This window comes from Brachyistius frenatus, unplaced genomic scaffold (assembly GCF_029030835.1).
Source record: "Brachyistius frenatus isolate BFR_SWC_R1_liver_20210118 unplaced genomic scaffold, ASM2903083v1 Contig_29, whole genome shotgun sequence".
NCBI classification, from domain to species: domain Eukaryota; kingdom Metazoa; phylum Chordata; class Actinopteri; family Embiotocidae; genus Brachyistius; species Brachyistius frenatus.
The window spans coordinates 3,296,404-3,317,493 of NW_027210628.1; the positions used below are offsets into that span (position 1 = coordinate 3,296,404).

The 21,090-nt window shown below is 43.4% G+C and overlaps 3 protein-coding genes across 4 annotated transcripts in view; 1 reads left to right on the forward strand and 2 right to left on the reverse strand.

Moving 5' to 3' along the window:
• Positions 1 to 3,824, reverse strand: part of cracd (capping protein inhibiting regulator of actin dynamics) — a 23,098-nt gene extending 19,274 nt beyond the window's left edge. For both annotated transcript variants that reach the window (XM_069699227.1, XM_069699226.1), the window contains exon 1: positions 3,381 to 3,824. In XM_069699227.1, the coding sequence (XP_069555328.1) occupies positions 3,381 to 3,625 (245 nt within the window). In that variant the 5' untranslated portion in view covers positions 3,626 to 3,824. The remainder of the gene's footprint in view (positions 1 to 3,380) is intronic.
• Positions 3,825 to 6,071: 2,247 nt separating this feature from the next.
• chst14 (carbohydrate (N-acetylgalactosamine 4-0) sulfotransferase 14) lies at positions 6,072 to 9,091 on the forward strand. The gene is made up of 2 exons (XM_069699231.1): positions 6,072 to 6,556; positions 7,207 to 9,091. The coding sequence occupies exons 1-2, from the start codon at positions 6,263 to 6,265 to the stop codon at positions 8,032 to 8,034; spliced, it is 1,122 nt and encodes a 373-aa protein (XP_069555332.1). The 5' UTR covers positions 6,072 to 6,262; the 3' UTR covers positions 8,035 to 9,091.
• cep135 (centrosomal protein 135) lies at positions 9,000 to 21,068 on the reverse strand. Its single transcript, XM_069699230.1, has 26 exons — positions 20,840 to 21,068; positions 20,388 to 20,563; positions 20,089 to 20,279; positions 19,823 to 19,990; positions 19,579 to 19,720; positions 19,371 to 19,455; positions 19,153 to 19,281; positions 18,796 to 19,011; positions 18,616 to 18,681; positions 17,571 to 17,721; positions 17,257 to 17,486; positions 17,004 to 17,159; positions 16,786 to 16,923; positions 15,489 to 15,554; positions 15,177 to 15,328; positions 14,688 to 14,803; positions 14,448 to 14,602; positions 13,246 to 13,301; positions 12,938 to 13,106; positions 12,726 to 12,836; positions 12,395 to 12,580; positions 12,049 to 12,258; positions 11,722 to 11,924; positions 11,525 to 11,629; positions 9,757 to 9,912; positions 9,000 to 9,622 (listed from the first exon to the last, which is right to left on the reverse strand). The coding sequence occupies exons 2-26, from the start codon at positions 20,498 to 20,500 to the stop codon at positions 9,601 to 9,603; spliced, it is 3,492 nt and encodes a 1,163-aa protein (XP_069555331.1). The 5' UTR covers positions 20,501 to 20,563; positions 20,840 to 21,068; the 3' UTR covers positions 9,000 to 9,600.
• Between the last annotated feature and the right edge of the window lie 22 nt (positions 21,069 to 21,090).

Below are 21,090 nucleotides of genomic sequence, written 5' to 3' on the forward strand. Positions count from 1 at the left end.
GCAATCGTGTACGCACATGTGTGATTATAATGGTTTGTACTGCGGCGCACCACAGCTGCCTAATAACATTATGGTCTGTTAAAATGTAGTCTGTGAAGCTCGCAGATGCATTCAACACACACAGGTCGACCAGTGAAGCTATTTAAGTGTTGTTGACAGCAAACATCATTTCTAAAGGGGAAAAAGAGCAGCTCCACTCCCGTAGCCTCGATACCACATGATTAAATAAGAGACTTATTTTATGGCTGCATTAATCTGATCTGGAATCAGAATGGCTGTGACCATCACCATAGTATTACTGTGTAATAAGGGCAGCTCCCCCCCCCCCACCACCACCACTCCACGGTTTTGGCAGCATCACACTGCAGCCTCACAGGGATATGGTAATGATGGGGCTTTACCAACCTGGATGCTGCCTATATTACAGCAGCATCGCACTTCAAAGACAGACTGTTCTCTGACTGACTGGGTGCAGAAATAGAAACCCCCCAGCAAAGCAGCACAAGCATGCTCTCACACAGATATTCACACACACACACACACACACACACACACACACACACACACACACACACACACACACACACACACACACACACACACACACACACACACACACACACACACACACACACGGCGCGAGCAGAGAGCCTTAATGACTCCACTCTATGTGAAAAGAGACGGGGATCAAACACTATGCTGGGTGATACTGTAGCAGCCACTGCACTTGACATGTGGGAAAGTGGTAAAGCAGTCGTTCAGAGTTCTCATGGAAACCACAACAAATGTCTCAATGTGTGGACAATTTTCATGCTAGAAAAACGTAAATTGCGTGTTAAGATGAAAATGTGTTCATGAATGTATTGATGTTTCACCGACTAGTGAATGATACGGATCAACTAAGGGAGAAGAGTACATTAACGAGTCACAATTTGAACTAATTTCGTGGTGTAACGACACGAAACGTTCATTTGTGTCGAAACCCTCCGTTTGATCCACAGCCGGCTGCATTTCCTTGTTATTTTAATGTACACTGAAATTCCTGAGGTGACCTGAATTCCTCAAACATGTCAGTAAAATAATATGAACAACATTTTAAACCAAAACCATGCTGTGTGGTAAATTATTTGAGGCGAAGATGTGTTACATAAACATGAATAACCTCATCCGGGGAGCACATTTCTAAGGAGTTGATGAGAACTTGCATCACACAGGAGTGACTAATTAGGACAGGCCTCATAAGACATTAAGTGGTTGAGTGTAATTATAATATTCTTTTACTTTAGATAAGGACAGCGATGATCCTAATTTAAATATCTGTTTAATATCAGGTAGATACAATAATGTTCATACTGTTGATGGGCTTTCAAATTTGCTTTATTTATAGTAGATTTTGCATAGCACAGACCAGATAATTATGATCAATTATTTATTGAGGTACACTAAAGTATCCAGGGCTTGATTGATTTACTGATTGGCCGACATCAGCCTTTCATAAATATTGCTATTGGCGTATTTTGTATGTTGTCCGTTACTAAAACTTTTCTTTGCAGAACATAATAGAGATAAAGATGCTTTTTAAAAATAAAATGATCTTAAGTTAGTTAAAATCATTACATTCCCAGTGAAGTTCACTGTTTCAGTGCACTTATGCCATTTTAGACAATTACATTTATTGGTAAAGTATAAAATATCCTGCTTTGATTCTATACTCTTGTTGTTGATTACCACATTTTGGACAAAATATTAATATCGGCATTTTTGTTGTTGTTGCTCTTTTTACTTCCTAATATTGTTATCAGTATCGGCCCAAAAATGCAGTATCAGTCGGGCTTTAGCATCGAGGACATTTTTTAAAATTGTTTAATAATAGTTATACAGACTATTATTACACTACATTATGACCCCACCAGAGCCGGGCAGCCCGTAGTAGCTGGTTTCACCACAGAATACAGTTTCACGAGCAAAACTTGTCATGAGATGCAAACTACAACTTCACATGCTTGAACCAGTCCAACTCATCACATAAAGAGCACAAATATTTGTACAAGTAGGCTATGTTTCTTTTAACCTGCAGTGATGTGCTGACACCCCTCTAAGTTCATTTTTATTTTTAAAAGCCGGCTGTTTCCAGTTCTGTTTGTCTAACGTGCAGCTAAATCAGTGCAAATCAAGTGATCTTTAAAAACACACAGAAAACAAAGAGTCAGACGGGCCTCACAATCTGTTTCCTCTGAGGTCACGGGGCCATACATGACTCAAAATGAAATGGATGCATGTCTGGTTTTTGCAAAGGCACTTCACAATCTCAGTTAGTCACCGTCATGGTGGTGATGACACAATAGCTGTTTGTTGTTTACTGTGGATCTGAGACTCCAAACCATCCGGGTCAGACAGGAAGCGGATAATTAAAAGTCTCCAGTTATCTTTAATCACATGGTGACGTCTTTACGAAGAAATTTCCTCTGCAAAGCACAGACCTGGATGGCAAAGCAGTCCTTGTACTCGCCTTAAAGGTGATAACTACTACAGTGTCCATCTGCCCGCCAGCCAGCCAACCAAAAAACGCACCAGTTTACTCAACACCAGCAGCCTGTGAATTCATCTCTGGCATGCTGCCTCCATCCTTCCTGCCTCTGGGTCTCAGCACCAAAGTCCACCGACAAAGACAGCAATGCAGCATTGATTTAAAAGCCTTTAAAATGACGCTTGGAGAGATAAATCCATAATTTCATTTTTTTGTTGTTGTTTTTTGTTTGCAGGCCCGCACCATATGGCCTGCGCACGCTTTTCGAGCTGACTCAAACAATCCTGACATTTCAAAAGGCTGTATTGAGTATCGTTTTAGGGAAAGGACAGCGATCGTGAAAGACACGGCTACATCAACATGGACCTAAAGGCATCGATCAATAGGCAGCCGTTAATGGCAGATTAGCGGATGCTGCCGCACAGGGATTACAGTCTATTAATTGCAGACTAAAAGGCGCACGGAGAACAAAGAATGTGGCCTCTGCTTTTCTCGCAAATTGTCACACATGACACCCAAATGGCGCGAAATTGATCAGCATTATTGTGGATTTCTAATAAGTGTACGATTAATCCCAATGTGGCCTGTTGACATCGGCGTTTGCGCATTTCCAGTCCGATCAAATTGCAAGTCCCAGCCCATCTACAGCACACACACACACACACACACACACACACACACGCGCGCGCGCGCGCATACACACACATCTGCGAAGGATGGAGCTGAAGATCTGAGCAGGTCAATGGGAAATGAGAGGTGGGCTGCAATGACAAGGTCATCAACGTCGTGAAAATGGGAAACAATCAACCACAAATACAAACAACATGGAAGAGAAAGAAGAAAAAGCCACCACCTTGGTTTCAGAGCGCGAGCCCTGCCTCCGATCGCGGCTGAGGTAAACCCGGCTCCGGCAGCGCCGACCCTTTTGTGTTGCTGATGCTGCGGGTGCCCGACAGGGAGACGCACGCACAGACCGACGGTCCCGCACAGCTGCACGCGTGCGAGATGGAGATGGAGATGGCGAGGGTGTGGCTGCGAGAGAAAGGCGAGCTGGAGCGGCGGCGGCGGCGGCGGGGCAGTACAGCGCAGCGCCAACATACAAGCTCCTGTCACGATGCGAGCACGTTACTGAAACGTAAGCTCGTGCGGATCGGAAACGAGAGGATCTGAATGGAAACGCTGTCACCGCCCCGAGGAAAAAACACACACACACACACACACACACACACACACACACACACACACACACACACACACACACACACACACACACACACACACACACACACACACACACACAATCACACAGAGACACGGTGAAGGCGTTAGTCCTGCAGGGATGTATTGTCTGGATCATTGATCACTGACCGTTTTTGGTCTTCCTGTTTTGTATGTGGTCCACAGTGGCTCTATTGCTTCAGTTTAGAGAGGATTAGTTGATTTATTGAGGCAGAAAATTAATCGGCAAATAATCGTTTCAGACATTTTTGAGCAAAATTCATTTGATGGTTTCAGCCAATCACACGTGGCCGTTTGACGCTTCACTTACATGATACTAAATATAATATTTGGGGGTTTTGGAAAGTTGGACGTCACCCTTGAAGGCAGTTTTCACTGTCTGACATCAGATAAGAAAAATAATTCATAAAGATACTTGTCTATTATTCCATAATGAAAATAATGTTTAGTTGTACCCTTGATTCAAAATACCCTCCCAAAAGGTGAGGCGGGATATTCTATGAGCCTGAATGTGTCTGGTCTAGAATATAAATCAGAAAAGTCAATGACTGTCCCTCATAAAAACCTTCATATTTATAACCCCATTTTACAGGAGTATAGAGAGAAAACACAATTTCAGTTTGTCTTCATCTTAGACATGCAGTCAATAAAATGATAGGAACAGCACACATTATGGGATAGGGGTTCTACACTTTAAAAGGAGAGTCCAAAGAAAATATGAATTATGTTGGGAGGGGTCTATATCCAGAACACTGAGAGTCAGATCCTCCCACCCTGTAACCTCTCATACATTCTGTTCCCCAATCAAAAATAAAATATTATAGTTTATTTTTTTAAGACTCACAGAACAACATTACAATTCTTCACACATTACTTTACTAATAAGGATAAATTGCTGCATTCTATAATAGAATCAGGATTATCTTCCATGTTTATGTTAATAGGGTTTACAAATTTATAAACTCAGATCTATCTACTCTAGTGGAATTTAAAATTGATAATCTAAATCTACAGATTCATACTTACTAAAAGTTACAGACCTAAGATTTCCAGAAATATGAATCATTATGATGTGTAAAACTGTAAAGCATTTCCTGATCATTAATGTTCACCTCTTCATCAGTTTTTTAAAAGGTCGTGTAAGTCTTATGTTGGACATTTGGATAGGAATTGATCAATCCTCAAATTAATCCAGTACATAATCTAAAATAAACCAGGGATATGTTGCCATGGTGCTGGATCCAGATGATGTCATCTGTTGTGGCCTCAGCAGACATTTACACATCAGAATTACTGTGAGCTGGGTGTGATGTAATAAAGAGATTGAGCTCTTCACTACCAGGAAAAGACATACATGAACAAAAATGCTTCAAACAGAAAGGTTGAGGTGTCTGCATCTTACTAAAGAGTGCAACAACACAGGATTGAATGTTGAGAGAGTGCATTGCGCTGATCAAGTGTTGGATCAGACTATTGTCATAAAAACAGTGATATGAGCTCATTCTTGACGGGGCGGATGAGACACAGCCGGTTTAGAGCAAACATCATTTAAAAATAATAATATTCTTCGTGCTTGTTTGTTATTTTCCCATTAAAACTCGTACATACATGCCTTCGAATGAGTTTGGTGATCAACATTCCTACAAGGCTTTAAAGATGGATTAAATGGCATTTAAGTGGGTTTACGTTCCACTTCTGCAGCCTTCATACATCTGCTGGACCATTATGATTTCAGTGTTATGATTATTGCTCAGTCCTTTCGAAGCTGCTGTGTGAGCTTTATACATATACTGAAAGGATGGGTAGACACGAGCAGAGACATTTTTGAAACATTTTGATGCTATACACTGTAATATTTGAGGGTCTGCTGAGCCATGGCTGAATACTGAGGAAAACCCAGAAAACACTAGCTGAACTACATCTCCCAGCTGGCATGGGGACGCTTCAGCATTCCCCACTGAGGAGGTCCTGAGGACAAGACTGCTTGCAGCACCTCCTTGTGCATCAGCCTTTTGTAAGCAAAGCTGGTGGAAACGTCTCTGGCTGCAAACAGGATATTTTGTAAAAAAACAAAACAAAAAAAAGTGCTCTGAATTTTCGACATAAATGTTTATGCTTTTTAGAAATAAAATGCATTAGGGAGGATTTTTATTTGAAAGTCATTCCAGTTAGCTTGTTAAAAAAGTCAGCTCAGTTGATAACAACCTTTAGAGAACATGATTTAACATAACACTAATTATTACACGTGGTGCTTCATTTTCACTATAAACTTCCGACTGAGGTTCGCAGCGTATTAGTCGAAACACTTTTATTTTGACAGTTCAAACCGGAATTGCTACATTTACGTTTGCCCCCTTCACGTACTTTTGACCTTAAGAATGGGTACGTGGTAGGTAACCAACCATTATTTTCTTTCGTGGTGGTTACCTTTAAAAAAAATAAAAAAATAATAAAAAAAAGCTGGCAGGTATCAAACAAACAAGCGGGCCACAAAGTATGCTTCCTCGGCGGCAGGACTACGGGATGAACCGGAGCGGAGGAGCCCGCAGCGGCTCGGTCATAAACTTCCGAACAACGGTGAACTCGGGCTCCGTCCGCCGCAGCGCCGCCGTGCTTCCTTCGGTGCTGACGTTCCTGGTGATCGTCGCGTCCGGAGGCCTGCTGCTCATGATAGAGAAAGGAATGCTGAACAGCATGGAGACGCCTTCACCCCGGGGTAACGGCAGGCGGCTGGACTTCATCCGACAGGCTGGGAAACGCAGCGCAGACGCCGCGGACGTGGAGTCTCAGGTAAAAGAAGGGGACGCGCCGCGACGTGCGGTTTTATCCGAATGAGCAGGATGAAAGTAGCCGGCGGAGATTTGGTTCCCACTCGAGACTGTGTACAGTACTAAGCATTTCGCAACAGTTGTGTATCCGTCGTAAACAGTACAAGCTTTGGAGACATTTCCTCAGGGACATATGACTTTCTGTAATAGACGCGCTTGTTTGTTATTTTCCCATTAAAACTCGTACATACATGCCTTCGAATGAGTTTGGTGATCAACATTCCTACAAGGCTTTAAAGATGGATTAAATGGCATTTAAGTGGTGTTACCTTCCACTTCTGCAACCTCTATAAAAAAAAAAAAAAATGCTTCTAAATATCACTTCTTACTTTTGCTCTCTTCCAAACATTTGTTCACTTCGAAGATCAGTTTAATACTGCACTTTCATAAAGTTGGAGAGCTCTAAGGGAACACCAACGGTCTAAGGAGGGGCAGAGATGTCCTGTCCTTTAGGTCCCGATATGGGTCATTGTTCCCATAACGCACCTTCATAGTCTTTTCATTAAACCTGCTCTGCCTCTTTCTAACTTCACACCTGACTTGCAAACGGATGTTTTTGATCAAAATTGGTGGAACGCTTCTTTTAAGTCGCTGGTTTGTGTTCACGTCTAGTTCCTCCAGGAGATCCGTAACCGGACCATCAGGAGCATGTGCGGCCAGAAGAACATGCCCCACACGGTGTGGTCGCTGAGCCCCCTGCAGAGGAAGACGCTGCTGCAGCACATCCTGGTGAACGACGAGTACCGCTTCCTCTACTGCTACGTCCCCAAAGTGGCCTGCTCCAACTGGAAGCGGGTCATCAAGGTCCTGAGCGGAGCCCTGGAGAGCGTGGACGTCAACATCAAGATGGACCACCGCAGCGACCTGCTCTTTCTGTCCTCCCTGAAGCCGGATGAGATCCGCTACCGCCTCAAGCACTACTTCAAGTTCATGTTTGTGCGGGAGCCCATGGAGCGCCTGCTCTCCGCGTACAGGAACAAGTTCGGAGAGATCGAGTCCTACCAGAAAAAGTACGGCGCGGAGATCGTAAAGCGGTACAGAAAGGGTCGCGCCAAAGACGCATCGGTCAAAGGAGATGATGTCACCTTTGCGGAGTTCGTCCGCTACTTGCTGGATGAGGATGTGGAGCGCATGAATGAGCACTGGATGCCCATGTACAACTTGTGCCAACCTTGTGCTGTTCCCTATGATTTCATCGGCTCCTATGAGCACCTCGAAAGTGACTCCGAGTTTGTGCTCCAGCGCATCGGAGCGCCCTCCTTTGTTCACTTCCCGGAGAGGCAAACGTGGTACAAGCCGGTCACCACGGAGACGCTACACTATTATTTGTGCAGGTTACCACAGAAGCTGCTGAGGGAGCTCCTGCCCAAGTACATTTTAGACTTTTCTCTATTCACGTATGCCCTCCCCAACACAACCACTGAACACTGCCGGCATTAGACGTGCTATGTTTTATAGTGCTCAGATTATTTTTTTTAGAGAATCATTTGTACTATTTTTATTCCTCGGGAACAAACAGTATTTTTAAGAGCTGTTACACATTTTTACTTGAGATTTCTGCACGTCGTTGCAAAGTGCAGATTATTGGAAGAGAAGGAGGTTCGACTTCAAAACCACTAAAGCTTGAAATTAAATACGAAAGAATTAGTTACATAGTTTATATGGACTGTTACAGTAAATGAACCAATTCAGTAAACAAGGGTCAATCAAAAAGTTCAGAGACTGTTCCTTTTATACACAAACAGAACTAAACACTGGAGCAGGGGGAAGCTACGACCTCTGTGAGCAAGTATTCCAAGTTACGTTGCTTAAACAACGTGTATGCTTTGTACAGTTACAATTTCACAATGGACCCCAAACTTGAGGATTTCAAATGTTTGTGTAAAATGTCTGAGGAGCAGATAGAAGTCGCAGGGAGCTAAATGCGGTCGTGATTGTATTGTGCCGAATGTCGTCTCTCGGAACATCGCTGTGCAACTCAGTTTACAGTCCGACCCCGACGGATCAATTCACCATGCACAACAAGTCAATGGTGAAATCGCAAATGCGCGCGTACCAGTGGTCAGCGGAACATTTGGGAAACAGGCGCTGATGTTGATCACGCGATGTAACTTGGAACATTTACTGACGGCGGGTTTTGCTTCCCTCTGCTCCGTGCTCGTTTCTTTGCAGCGCTTCGTTTGTGCGAACAGACTCAGAACTTTTTCAACGCGCCTCCTCCAACGATGGAAATGTTACGACGGTTGCGAGACCCGACGTTGTGTTTGGACGGTTTCTTCATCTGCTGTAGACTTCGGTAAACATTTAATGGTTTCAGCGGGCATTCGGTGGTTTAGCAGGCTAAAACACGGAGCGTTGTACTGGGACGGTCGAGGGTTTCAAATCAAGCTCGTTTCTTTCTTAAGTCACAGACTCTCATTCCCGTCTCTCCTCTTTTTCCTGTAACATTTGAACTATTTACCATCTAATAAAAGTGATGTTCACATTTTGTAACGTACACCTTTTTGCAGTTTCTTATTTTTGTATCGCTTTATTTTGTGAATAATATAATAATTTAAAGCATTAAAAAAAACATGAATATTAAACATCATACACAAAAGTCCAGGGATAAAAAAAACAACAACAACACTGAAGTTGCTACATGTCAGGGTTAGAATAAATACACAAAGCTGAATCCTATTTTTTTTTTATCAGTGGCTGTACAACATACTGACAGAGTTTACGCTTTGTGGTGTAAGAAGTATTCATGAGACGTTGGATACTTGAATAGGAAAAGCAAGAATGTGTTGAAATGAAAGACGTGTCATTCTCTTTAGTATGACGCAGGTCTTTTTTCTTCCTGGGTGTGTCTGGCTGGACGAACAATAAGGCGGCCCTGAGATATTCTACAAGCTAATTCATGTCAACGTTTATTGAGGCTTTCATATTTCATGTCCAGACTCAGGACTTCAAGCTTCGAGTGGTTTGTGACTCACGCATCGGCGGCTTCATTTGTCTTCCCGGTCGTTAATGCCTGAAGCTCACGCTCCTGGAAAGACGTGGGAAAGAAGTTTGTTATTTTTGGTTTTAGAGACCGATTTGGTTTCCATCGTCTTTCACTCCGATTCTGTGCTTTTTAATTAATAAAAAGCGGCGTCATCATTTTCACGTCTAAAGCCTTACTTGTCTGATGACTTGTCAGTGGAGCGATCGAGAGTTCGGAGGATGGAGCGCTCTGGGGAGGCGTGGTGAGGACTGCCGGAGATGTTGAGGGACGATGAGCTTTGCAGGGACGAGAAAGACAAACCCTGTCTGCGCATCTCCTGAACCGCCCTTTCACTGAGGACAGAGGCAGTGAGACGACATCAGACAGCTGTTTTTATGCTCAGTGTCTTATTACATCTTTCTGCATGTAGTTGGGTGGAGGGTTTGTGCTGCTTCTTCAAGCACCTTTTCAAGGACTTTCAAGGTACCTGAACCAAACATTCTCGAAGCCTTTAGCATCATCTAAATTGTTACTCTAAGTGTAACTATAACACTTTTTGTATAATTCCTTCATACCCACGGCAATTAATGTGTTCACTTTTTTTTTTTAACCTTGTGTACATATTTACTTTGCCTGTATGTATTGATTATGAATATTTAATGCCAGAATAGCCTGACAAAAACATGTTGATTTTCTCTGTCAGTGAGGCTTCAGTTGGGTTAAGTCACTGGCTTGAATTACGATGTACATCAATGCCATTTAGCAGCTGGATTAAAAAATGCCGTGTACCGTACACTAGTAAGTCATGCAACTACAAACACAGCACATATTTATTTGGCTGTACAGTGAACCCTCGCTATAACGCGGTTCACCTTTCACGGTCTCGCTGCTTCACGGATTTGCATCGTGCATTGAAATCACATTACGACTATATGTAACGTAGATATATTTAACGTCCAGTTCTATCTATTTCAATTGTAAAATAAAGGTTACTACTTCACGGATTTCGCCTATCACGGTTTCTATTTGGAACGTAACCCCCGCGAAAAACGAGGGTTCACTGTATATGACAAGTTCTCCCTCTTGAATGGCTGTTGTCTGCTGACTGTACCATCATATACAGTTTAATCTGCTTTCTGCTTTCTCTGGGTGGCACCACTCCAGAACAGTATTTTATGTCTTTTGGTTGCTAGCCAGGCTGCCCCCATTAAAACAGCTGTCTGGTATGTTCCTATTAAAGCGATAACAACATCCTCCTGTTCTCTAGTAGCCGACGTGCAGGTAAAATAGTTAAATAGCTACATTCAATGTGCATGCAAAGGTTTGCAGTGTTGGTTGTACAAACCACCTGAAGAGGTCACCTTGGACTCTGGCAAACAAATGGATTAATTTAAAGGTAGCATATTGTATAAATTCAGATTTGAATTCCTTTGTGGATTATAAAGCAGGTCTATCTGCTGTATAATCACTGCAAAGGTGTCATATTACTCAGTCCACGGAGAAATACACAGCTGGTATTGGGCCGTTTGGATTCCAGCGAGTTTGTGATGTCATAAACTCAGCATGGCGCACTGTCCAACTTGAATGTAGCAGTCATTCTTTTAATGAGTAAGCAAGCTACAAGACTGATGAGAACCTGTGGTTGGCCTGGGTGTGCTGCACTCAGTCAGCCAATCAGAGCAGAGGGTCACTGATATCAATGCGCCCTAAAGGCACAGACACAAAACAGCCTGTTCTTACTAGAGTTCCAGAGAAGCTTAAAAGAGAACATGTAAAACGACACTGAGCTGGTTTTTTGGGGCTTCAAAGCACAAATAACTTCTTACGGAATTCAAGACTGCAAATAAAACACAAAAATGGTTTAAAAAATGGGACCTTTTAAATAATTTGATTGCTCCAGAAAATAATCAGGAGATGCATTGATAGTGCCATTGACCTGAAAATGACATTGATAATGGTGCTCACCGTTCAAAGCGCTCACTGGTCAGCTGTCTTTTCAGGACGTCCATCTCCGTCTGCAGCTGAGACACTTTCCCTCGGAGCTGGGACACCTCCCTGGCATGCTCTGCACTTTATGTGCACACACAACAACAATATTCATCAACTCTCAAAAATCACATTCTCTTCAGTTCAAACCAGTTTACTGAACTGGATGCATTTACGTTTTGCAGTCAGCCAGGGCGAGCCTGTCACGTAGGACTTTGAGCTCTGACTCCTTCTCGCTGGCTGTCAGGTGTGTTTGGAACTCCTTGTGCCGGTTGGTGGAGAGCAGTGTCTCCAGGTTACGCACAGTCAGCCTCTCACTGGCTAGTTGCTTCTTCAGTATCTCCGCCTCCGACCGAACATCCTCCAGTTCTCCCGTGACCTAAAAACAGAAAGGATAAATATGACAAGACGGATCACTGCAGCGGCATCGTGCATGCTCAGTGGGATGCAACCAGTTCAGAAGACGAGTGCTTGAAAACGTGAAAAACCACAGCAGGCCTCACCCTCTCGAGGTTCATGCTCTTGGAGGTGAGATGACGTACAGTGAGCTCTTTGCCGGAGTCCAGTTTGACACAGAGCTCCCTGACAGAAGCCAGATCTGAGACGAGACCGCTCTTCTCCTCCTGTGCTTCGTGTAGCTCCTCCTCCAGTTGGGACATCCCACGAACCAGCGAGGACACTTGGGTCTCATAAGCCTGCAGCGCCTGCATGTGCTTGGAGGGTCAGCAGGGAGAAAGGTATCTTTAATACACACTAGCATAAAGACTCGCCTAGAGTGTTTTCGTAATTGACCTCGAACAGCTGTTAGAAATCTTCCTCAAATCATTTTTTTTTCCTCCCAGGTTTTACCTGCTGAATTTCTCTCTCCTGGTGTCCGACAGTGTCTCGGAGGTGTCTGCGTTCTGTGTCCGAGGAGAGCAGCTCCAGGCGGATGGAGTTGTTTCGGCCTTCAGCCTGCTGCAGCTTCTGCTCCCTCTCCTCCATCTCAGAGTGGGCCATCCTGAAGCGCTCCAGCAAATCCCTGTTCTCCTGCTCCTGTAGGTCAACAGTCAGCAAAGGAGCTCTACAGGGTGTCCAGGTACTTCTAATACATAAAGTTGCACTGACCAGACTGTATCAGAATGAATGTTATCAACCATATCGAGCCTCAAACAGCTGTTGGGGTATAGTTTTCTCTTGCCTTTGTGGCCATCAGCTTCTCTATGCTGGACACTTCAGAAATGTAAGCGTGGATCCTCAGTTTCAGCTCGTCCCGTTCATGCAAAGCCTCCTCCATTTCCACATGTACAGTCTGGACAAAAAGACAAGAGGAGCTGGTGTTATTTTTTTTAATTTTTTTTTTTGCTTCAATGAAACCACCACTGATTGATGACATTGATGTTGATTATTTACCTGGTTCTCCCTGGTCATCGTGGTCAGGTCGTCTTGCAGCCTCCTATTCTCTCTGTTTGTGATGTCTTTGTCTCTCTTCAGTCCTGACAGTTCCTCCACAGACACATCCAGCTGCCTCCTCAGACTGGTTATCTCCCTCTCTCGGCTGTTCAACGCTCCTTGCAGCTGACTGAAAGGTTTAAAATTACCACATGACCAAAGTTATATCAGTTTATTGAGAGGAACTGGTGATTTCTTGAGGGGCTTTTTGTAATGACATTTAGTCGTATTAAAAAAACAACATGGAACCTTGAGGGCACAATACTCACGCTAATGAGTTGTCCATGTTTTTGACTGTGAGTCTTACATCTTCAAGGGTCTTCTCCTGTGTAAATACCAAAGAATTATGCCTCATTAGGACTCTTTAAACACAACCCATCTCCTCACATTAGTTATACTGTTGCAGTCTTCATACTCGTAGTAAATATTTATGTCGTTATAAGTATCAAAAACCATCTCGGTATCATTTTACATCCTCACGAGGAAGATTCTCTCTGGAGCTCTACTACTCGGCTGTTTCGTGTCTTCTGCTCTTCTGATTGGCTGACCCCCTTCTGAGTGACACATGTCCAGGCCAAGCACAGGTTTTGTTGTACCTTGTTAGCTCTACAACAGAATGAGCACTCTGTTTTCTTCCACATAAAATGTTGGACTGTGGGATTTGCTGAGGGCGGACATACAACATCAGTGTGATTTTGTGACATCACAAACGTACAGAAGTCCAAACAGCAGAGTTGTTGAATGCGGAAAGTGGGTATTTCTCTGTGGACTGAATGTTTTCACACTTTCAAAGTATTCATATAGCAACTAGACCTGTTTTATGATCAAAAAAGAAACGGTAATCTGAATTCATATAATATGGGACCTTTCATTTTCAAAGGATAGCTGCAAATTTTAAGACGATTTTAATACAATAGTCACAAGTCTGTACATGGAAAAAGTTAACGGCCATTATAATTATTAATTGGCTTCACAATGGCCATGAAGCGATCTTTTATTAATGTGATCCTCTTTCTGTTCAGGAATGTTTATCCCGAGTTTATATGAGGACTGTCAGTCGGCCAAATCAAGTGGGTTCCTCTCAGTTTAAGGTCATTTTAGTGCAAAGTCCTCTCAGTCTCTTTCCCCTGACTGTATTTACCTGCAGGGGGAGAACCGGTAATAAAAAAAAGGGTGATTTCTGCACTAAAACACTTTTAACAACTTTTGAAGCGAAACACACCTGATTTGACTGATGGAAACTGCTGAAAGTTACACTTAACTAAGCATTTTTGAAAAAAAGGATTTAGTCCTTCATCACTTACACTGGAACTACATTAACAGGGCAACTTTTTACAGCTAGTATGGATAGAAGGAATGATTTCAGCAATCATTTTTCAATGTAAATATGGGCAATTGAGTATTCAGGCAGACATATGAACCCATCCTTTAATAAAAGCGTGTAATGTTGATGTGATGTTAGGATGGCTACCTTCTTAGATAGGTACTCTTGGACAGCAACCAGTTTCTCAGTCTTTTGATCCACCTCATCCTGCAGAGCATCCTTCGCTCTATCCATGGAAGTGACTGACTTGTGAAGAACAACTACATCCTGCTTGTGTTTGGAGCTCTGCTGACTCAGCTCCCCTGGCAGACAAACCGAAATTAAGCATACAGCCAGGCAGGTGCAGAGAAAAAACAACAACAACATCAAGCGTCGCAGCATGTTCACCTATTATCTCCTCAAGTTTTTCAATCTGCCCACGGGCAGCGTGCAGCTCGTTCATCTTCACCGACAGCCTGTGTTGAGTATCAGACAGGGACTGCTCCATCTGCTCCTGCAGCAGCCTACAGACAGACAGAAAGACAGACAGACAAGTCAAAAATGTGGTGGCAACACAAACAACAATCCCTTACTGCAGCAGAAAGTCATCATTTCACTTTGGTTCATTCTTTGACAGGAACAAAATGACGTTTTAGGAGATGACAGACTGAGACAAGTGCAATGCCACTATAATGGGTAGTGTAAAGAAACCAGTCAGCTTCTGTTGATCCGGACACATTTTAATAATGTACTAAATCATTTAGCGAATTTGTATTTGAAGTCAGAATTTCTGACAAATAATCGCCCCGTTGGTCAATTCTGTCAGACAAGCCCTGCGGTGGAAGAGGACACATCAGATATACACAACCCACCACTGTGTGACCGTCTGTTTCAAACCTCAGAGCGCTGGACTCGGCCCTCTGCTGGGTGACCTCCTCTACGTTGTGGACCAGAGCAGAGACTCGAACCTTCAGCTCCTCCTCCGCAGCCTCCTTGTTCTGCTTCAGCAGACACACCTGTGAGCGCAGGTCCAGTCTTTCCCGCTCCATCTACAACCCCACAACACACCAACGTGACGGGTAAACACACAGCAACACAATCCTATTCAGCACCGACGTCGGAGCATGTTTCATTATAACAATGAGATTTCCTACATTATGAGCACTTGGTTGGGGATAATATTTGGACAGATTTATACACATCACTCACCCTCTCAACTGCATTCTCCAGGTCAGCAATCCTCCTCTCCTCTTGTTTGTCTGTGAGAGCTAAATTCTGCGCAACATGCAAATAGAGAAGACATTCATGTTAATCATAGTGGTTTCCATTCTAAATTGTAAAACTTGTTTACAAGATGCCAGTGATCTTCAGGTGTTTTTGGTTCATGCAAATGATTGAAACGAAATTTTTATTATTAAACCCTGTTAATTTCCTGTCAAAATTGTCTGATCAATTTATTGATCATGGCAGCTCTGAATTCCAGCAAATCGTACACTCAAGCCAAGCGCTGCGTATCTTCAGATGTTCGACAGGTTTCTTTCTGTACCTACCATTTACAGATGTTCCTTAAACACTTCACATGCAGTCTATTGATAGATGCTGGTTAGTTGGCTGCACAGAGATGCCTCCAGTTCACAGTTGCAGCAGCGCACACAACTCAAGACAGGTGTGTGGTCGAAGACTTGTTGTAAAGAGTGAACTAAGGCTCTAATCTCAAATTGAAACAAAGTAATTTGATCTGGGCAAGCCGCCCAACTTATGCCTCTGTAAGGGAAACGCTGTCTCGGCTCACTGATGCTGATGAGATTTAGTCCTGCGCAAAGATAGACAAGATTATGTGTTTTAAAATGAAAAGGTTTTAGTGTGGATGTGGCTAAGTATTGAAAATTGGTACCAAATGATATAATATTGTTTTGACACTCAATAGTATTGAAACAATTTGGTCGGTGCCATATCATTGTCTTAGTTTGGAACCCAAAACTACTTAAGCTATACTTACCGATACCCCATTAGTTCTTTTTTACTTCTAGTAGTGAGTTGAGCCACTTTTACGCACACGGGTGGAACAATATACCTTCTGACTAATCATGTGATACTGTTTCACTGACCTACAGGTGGTGATAATAAGATAATAAGAAATATGCTGGCAGTGGCAGGGAAGTACATGTGGATGTAAACAATGAAGGATTTCAACTTTTAAAAGAAACTGGTTGTGCACATGTTTTGTTAAACCTCAAGGATATGCATAATGAGTAACACTGAATATAAATATACCTTCTTTGCCTACAAGGAAACTTCACAGGGCACCTTTAACTTTGCAGGAAGTCATCATGAAGTCGTAACAGTCGGTGACAGAATGAATCACTGACATCAACTAAGACCAGTGGTGGAGCAATTAGGATGTGTACCGCATATAATGGTGTTTCAATAGCGACTATTTCTTCTCCAAAAGACCATAAAAGGGCATCAGAATAGTGCACAGTGACAGCCATAACTCGGCACTGACCTTTAACCTCTCCATCAGTGTGTCTCTTTCAGTGGTGATGTGCTCAATTTGGAGTTCTGCCCGTTTCATCTTCTCCTGCAGTTTCAAGACGTCAGCGGTCATATCTTTGCTACGGGCCAGCCTCAGGTCGTCTTGAGCCTAAATGACCGAGAACATTTGGTCCATATAAAGTGTGCAGTAGAGTTACAGTTGTATGGTAGACTGGCTCGACAGCTTACTTGTTTAAAGAGGGTTTTGAAATTGTCTCTCTCAGTGCTGAGGGCCTTCACGTTGTTCTGAATGTCCTCCATGTGCTTCTCGAAGTCCAACACAGTGGCCTTCAGCTCGTCTCTTTCCTTGACTAAGAGACGCAGTTCTGTCTCTGCAGCTGCTCCCTAAAAATGTGCAGCCAAAACACTTTGCATCATTTTTATGAGAAATTACCTTTATTAATAGTAATGAAGTTTTGTTTTTTGTCATCTTGTCTCTCACCCTGATTCCTTTAGACCTTGGACTCCTTCCTCTGCTCGGACTACGACTGGGGCTTAAGTCCAGACCTCCACCTCCTCTGGCTCTTTTGTAGCGCTCGGCCTCCTGGCGGTAGTAATCCCTCTCCTCCTCCAGGCTCTTGACGAATGCATCGAGACGAGATGGGGAGCGTTCCCTTCCACAAACACCATGTTTAGCACGCATGGCCTCCAACTCCAGCACCAGGTCTTTGTCTAGGAAACAGCAGCAAGGCAGTCATATGAAAATGTAAACAATGCCGAGCTGATGTAAGAATAGCTGAGATATACAAAACGTACCCGCTGCCATCATTTTTCCTACTTTGTCCTGCAGTCGGATTTTCTCGTCCTCCAAGAAGTTCACCAGTCCCTCCATCTTCTCATTCTGCTCTTTGACCTCCACCAGCTGATCTCTGAGACGGTCATTCTCAAAGTCACCTCCAGAATGCTCCTGAATTTAATCGTTTCAAGGAACACTGGTTTATGTCTACTCTGAATCAGTTATATACAGAAGTTCAATCATATTCTTATTAGGAAAATGTGGAGTAAGAACAGAATGCAGAAGGAATTTGTTGGTAAAGAAGAAACAATGTCTCTGAAAAAACTAGAAACTGACAAAAGTAATCAGCCTCCATCATTGTTTATTCCATATTTAATAAAAATCTGACTTTGCATTTGATTTAATTGAATATGTCTTATAATGAAACAAATGGAAATACCATAGACAAAAATGACGGGCCCCTTAACCTAAAATGTTGTTACACAGACTTCAGAGTTCATCACTGAAAACAACCGATTTCTGTTGATCTCAGTGGGACTTCTGCATGTCAACGAGTAGTTTGGTTCACTCTTCCAGAGAAAACCTCTCCAGCTGTCTCAGGTTTGAAGGGTGTCTTCTCCAGACTGCATGTTTCAGCTCTCTCCATTGATCGGATTCAGATCAGAGCTCATAGAACAACATTTCAGGACAGTGCGATGTTTTGTATATCTGTCCTCTGCTTTCTCTGGTCCGTGTTAAGTGTGGTACACACAATGATACCAAACACCAGAGTGACCAGTTGTTTCCATTTAAATGGATTGAATGACTGATTACAAGATGGAAGATATAAGTGATACTAATAAAAGAATCTGTCTGGTCCATTTTAGAATAATCTTTGTAGAAGAACCAAAAATGATCTTTTCAAACATTCGTTGCTTTGTTGTATACTGTACTAAAGGTATGCAGGTGTACACCAGACAACGGCTTTTAATTTGATCACTTTTCACGAAGAATGACGCATCGTTTTAATGAGCTGTAAGAGTACCAACATCTTCCTCCACATATGTTTCCGTGTACTCTACATACCATTCTTAATTTTGTGATGACATCCTCCAATTGTCCAATTATTTCCTGCTGCCTTTGAATTTCTTTCTGTTGAGACAGAAAATAGTTTTTCAGGATTGTTTTCATCGTATTAAATCAGACTTTGTTACCTTCCTCACTTATAACGATATTCTATGTCACCTGGTTTCTTCATATTCTCACTTTAGTTTCTAGCAGCTCAATGTCAGCAGTTTCCAACACGCGCTCCTTGTCAATCTCCATCTGCTTGGCCAGGTCGTCTATGTGCGTCAGCTCTTCACACAGCTCCAGGTTCTTTAAAGAGAGATTGGCCACTTCGCTGGAGGCGTCCACCTTCTTCTGCTGCAGTCCTTCTATCTTCTGCTCCAGAGTCCTCTTGGTCTCCTGTAGGTATTCAATCTGTGTAACACAGAGAGCAACAGATTACAGTTAGCAAGTAAGTGACCAATAAGACACCTTTTCTTCCAGAGAAGTGTTTAATGACTCCCTCATACTGCATGATAAAAGCATTCCCTCTGCTGTGACTGCTGCTGTGCTTGCCTGAAGGTTAAGATGGGTGATCAGTTTCTCGTTGCTGACGTTCTGAGCTTCAAGGTAAACGACATCATGAGGTCGTCCTCCACTGAGGGAGCGATTCAGACGCCCAATCTCTTTGTCCCTCTCCTCCACCTGACAGAAGTATTAACAAAATAAAGTGAGGCCTAACTACCAGCAGGACAACATTATGAAATTCAATACGTGTCTCATAAATTGCTCACCTGAGTATTTAAATGTTTTATAAAGTCTTGAGCTTTTTCCAGGTCTCGTTTGACTTTAATGATGTCTTCCTGTAGCTCGTGAATTCTACAAAATTGCAGGGAGTCAAGAAGAAATATCTCAGCTGCAAGCATCAACTGTCAACACATTCATCAAGCAACTGCCACCACACCCAGTAACACAGTTCAGCTGCCACGCAGGAAAACAAACCTTCCATCTGCCAGCTGCAGTAGGTCAGCGACGTATGGATCATCAGGCTGCAGCACAGGATAACATGATCTAGAAGAGGGAGGTGTGAGCTCGTCGATCTGCATTCTCTGCCGTCGAAAAGGAATACTGCGCTTTTTTCCACCTTAGAAAGTGTGAGAGAGCAAAGAAGGATCCAATTTTTTTTTACTCAAGATGCCAACCATCACTTTTGCCAAAGAGTACAGGTCAGAGGATGTGACGCTACCTGGCGTCTGCACAACGGCTTGCATGTTCTTCTCCTGCAGCTGCTGGATGCGCTCAGCTTTGGCCTTGCTGTCCTTCTCCAGGCTGCGAACCTTATGCACATACTGATTATTTAAAAACTTCAGGTCAGATGTCTCATGGTCCAGTTTTCTGATGTGGATTTTGAGCTCTGCAACCAGACAGGATTATGTGGGGTTAAGAAACAATGCTTTTGTTGATACAGGTGATGAGTGTGGGACAATGGTTCAGAAAGGCACAGTACTTTACCTCTGCCGGCACGTTCCTTCTCTTCCTTCAGCTTCAGCAGCTCGAGGTGCAGCTCGTTGTTTTCCCTGATCACCCGGCCATTCTCTGTCCTGTACGGCTCCAGAAGAGCGTCGCAGTTTCTGCTTTCTTTCTCAGTCTTCCCTGCTGACAGTTTGACATTGCGCAGGCTCTCGGTTGTGTGGATCAGATCACTGTGAACACAGAGGATGACGTGCCTGAACTTCATCTGACCAGCTGCGATTGACCGGGGCGGTGTTAATGGGACGATAGCAGGTGCAGAGAGGGTTTAAAGGTCTCACCTGAAGAGTTTCTCCACCAGGGGCAGCGACTCTATTCCCAGCGGGTGTCGGTAGCCCAGCTGATCCAGACGCTTCCGCAGATTGACGAACTTCCTCTCCGCGCTGCTGTTCATGGCTGTGATCAGTGGTGTTACCACAGTCCAGGAGAGCACCGGTCACATGGGCCAACAGGTTGGCTGGAATCAGAATTTACTACAACGTTAAATATGCAACACGCGTACATCTTAACGACGACACTGAAGTTTACAGAGGACCGTAAACGCGACAGCATATGATGTTTGCTGACGTTACGTAGCGAGCTTAACGTTAAGTAGGTTAATAATGAACCAACATTAGCATGCTGTCGTTACACATCGAGCCAGTCGCTTTTTCTAACAGTAGCCAGCTAGTTAGTTACGTCTGACTTCCTTTAACCAACTAGTTAAGTGTCAAATCTCAGGTTTCCAACTTACTTTGCGTGGAAGCGCAGCGCTTTCCTGACGGCTAACGTTAGCTCCGCCAACGTCAATGCAATTCTACATCCCCGACATTAAACCCGTTTCTTGGACCGGTTACTTGCAGCAGCTGCATTATAACCGTACGTGTATTTATCCGTGAGCGTTAGACGGTCGTTGACTCCTGACTTGACATGTTTCCGCGGTAAAGAGGTTTGAAAAGAGCGCCGATGATCTCCGGTTTGGATTCGTCACCATGGAAGTGAGCG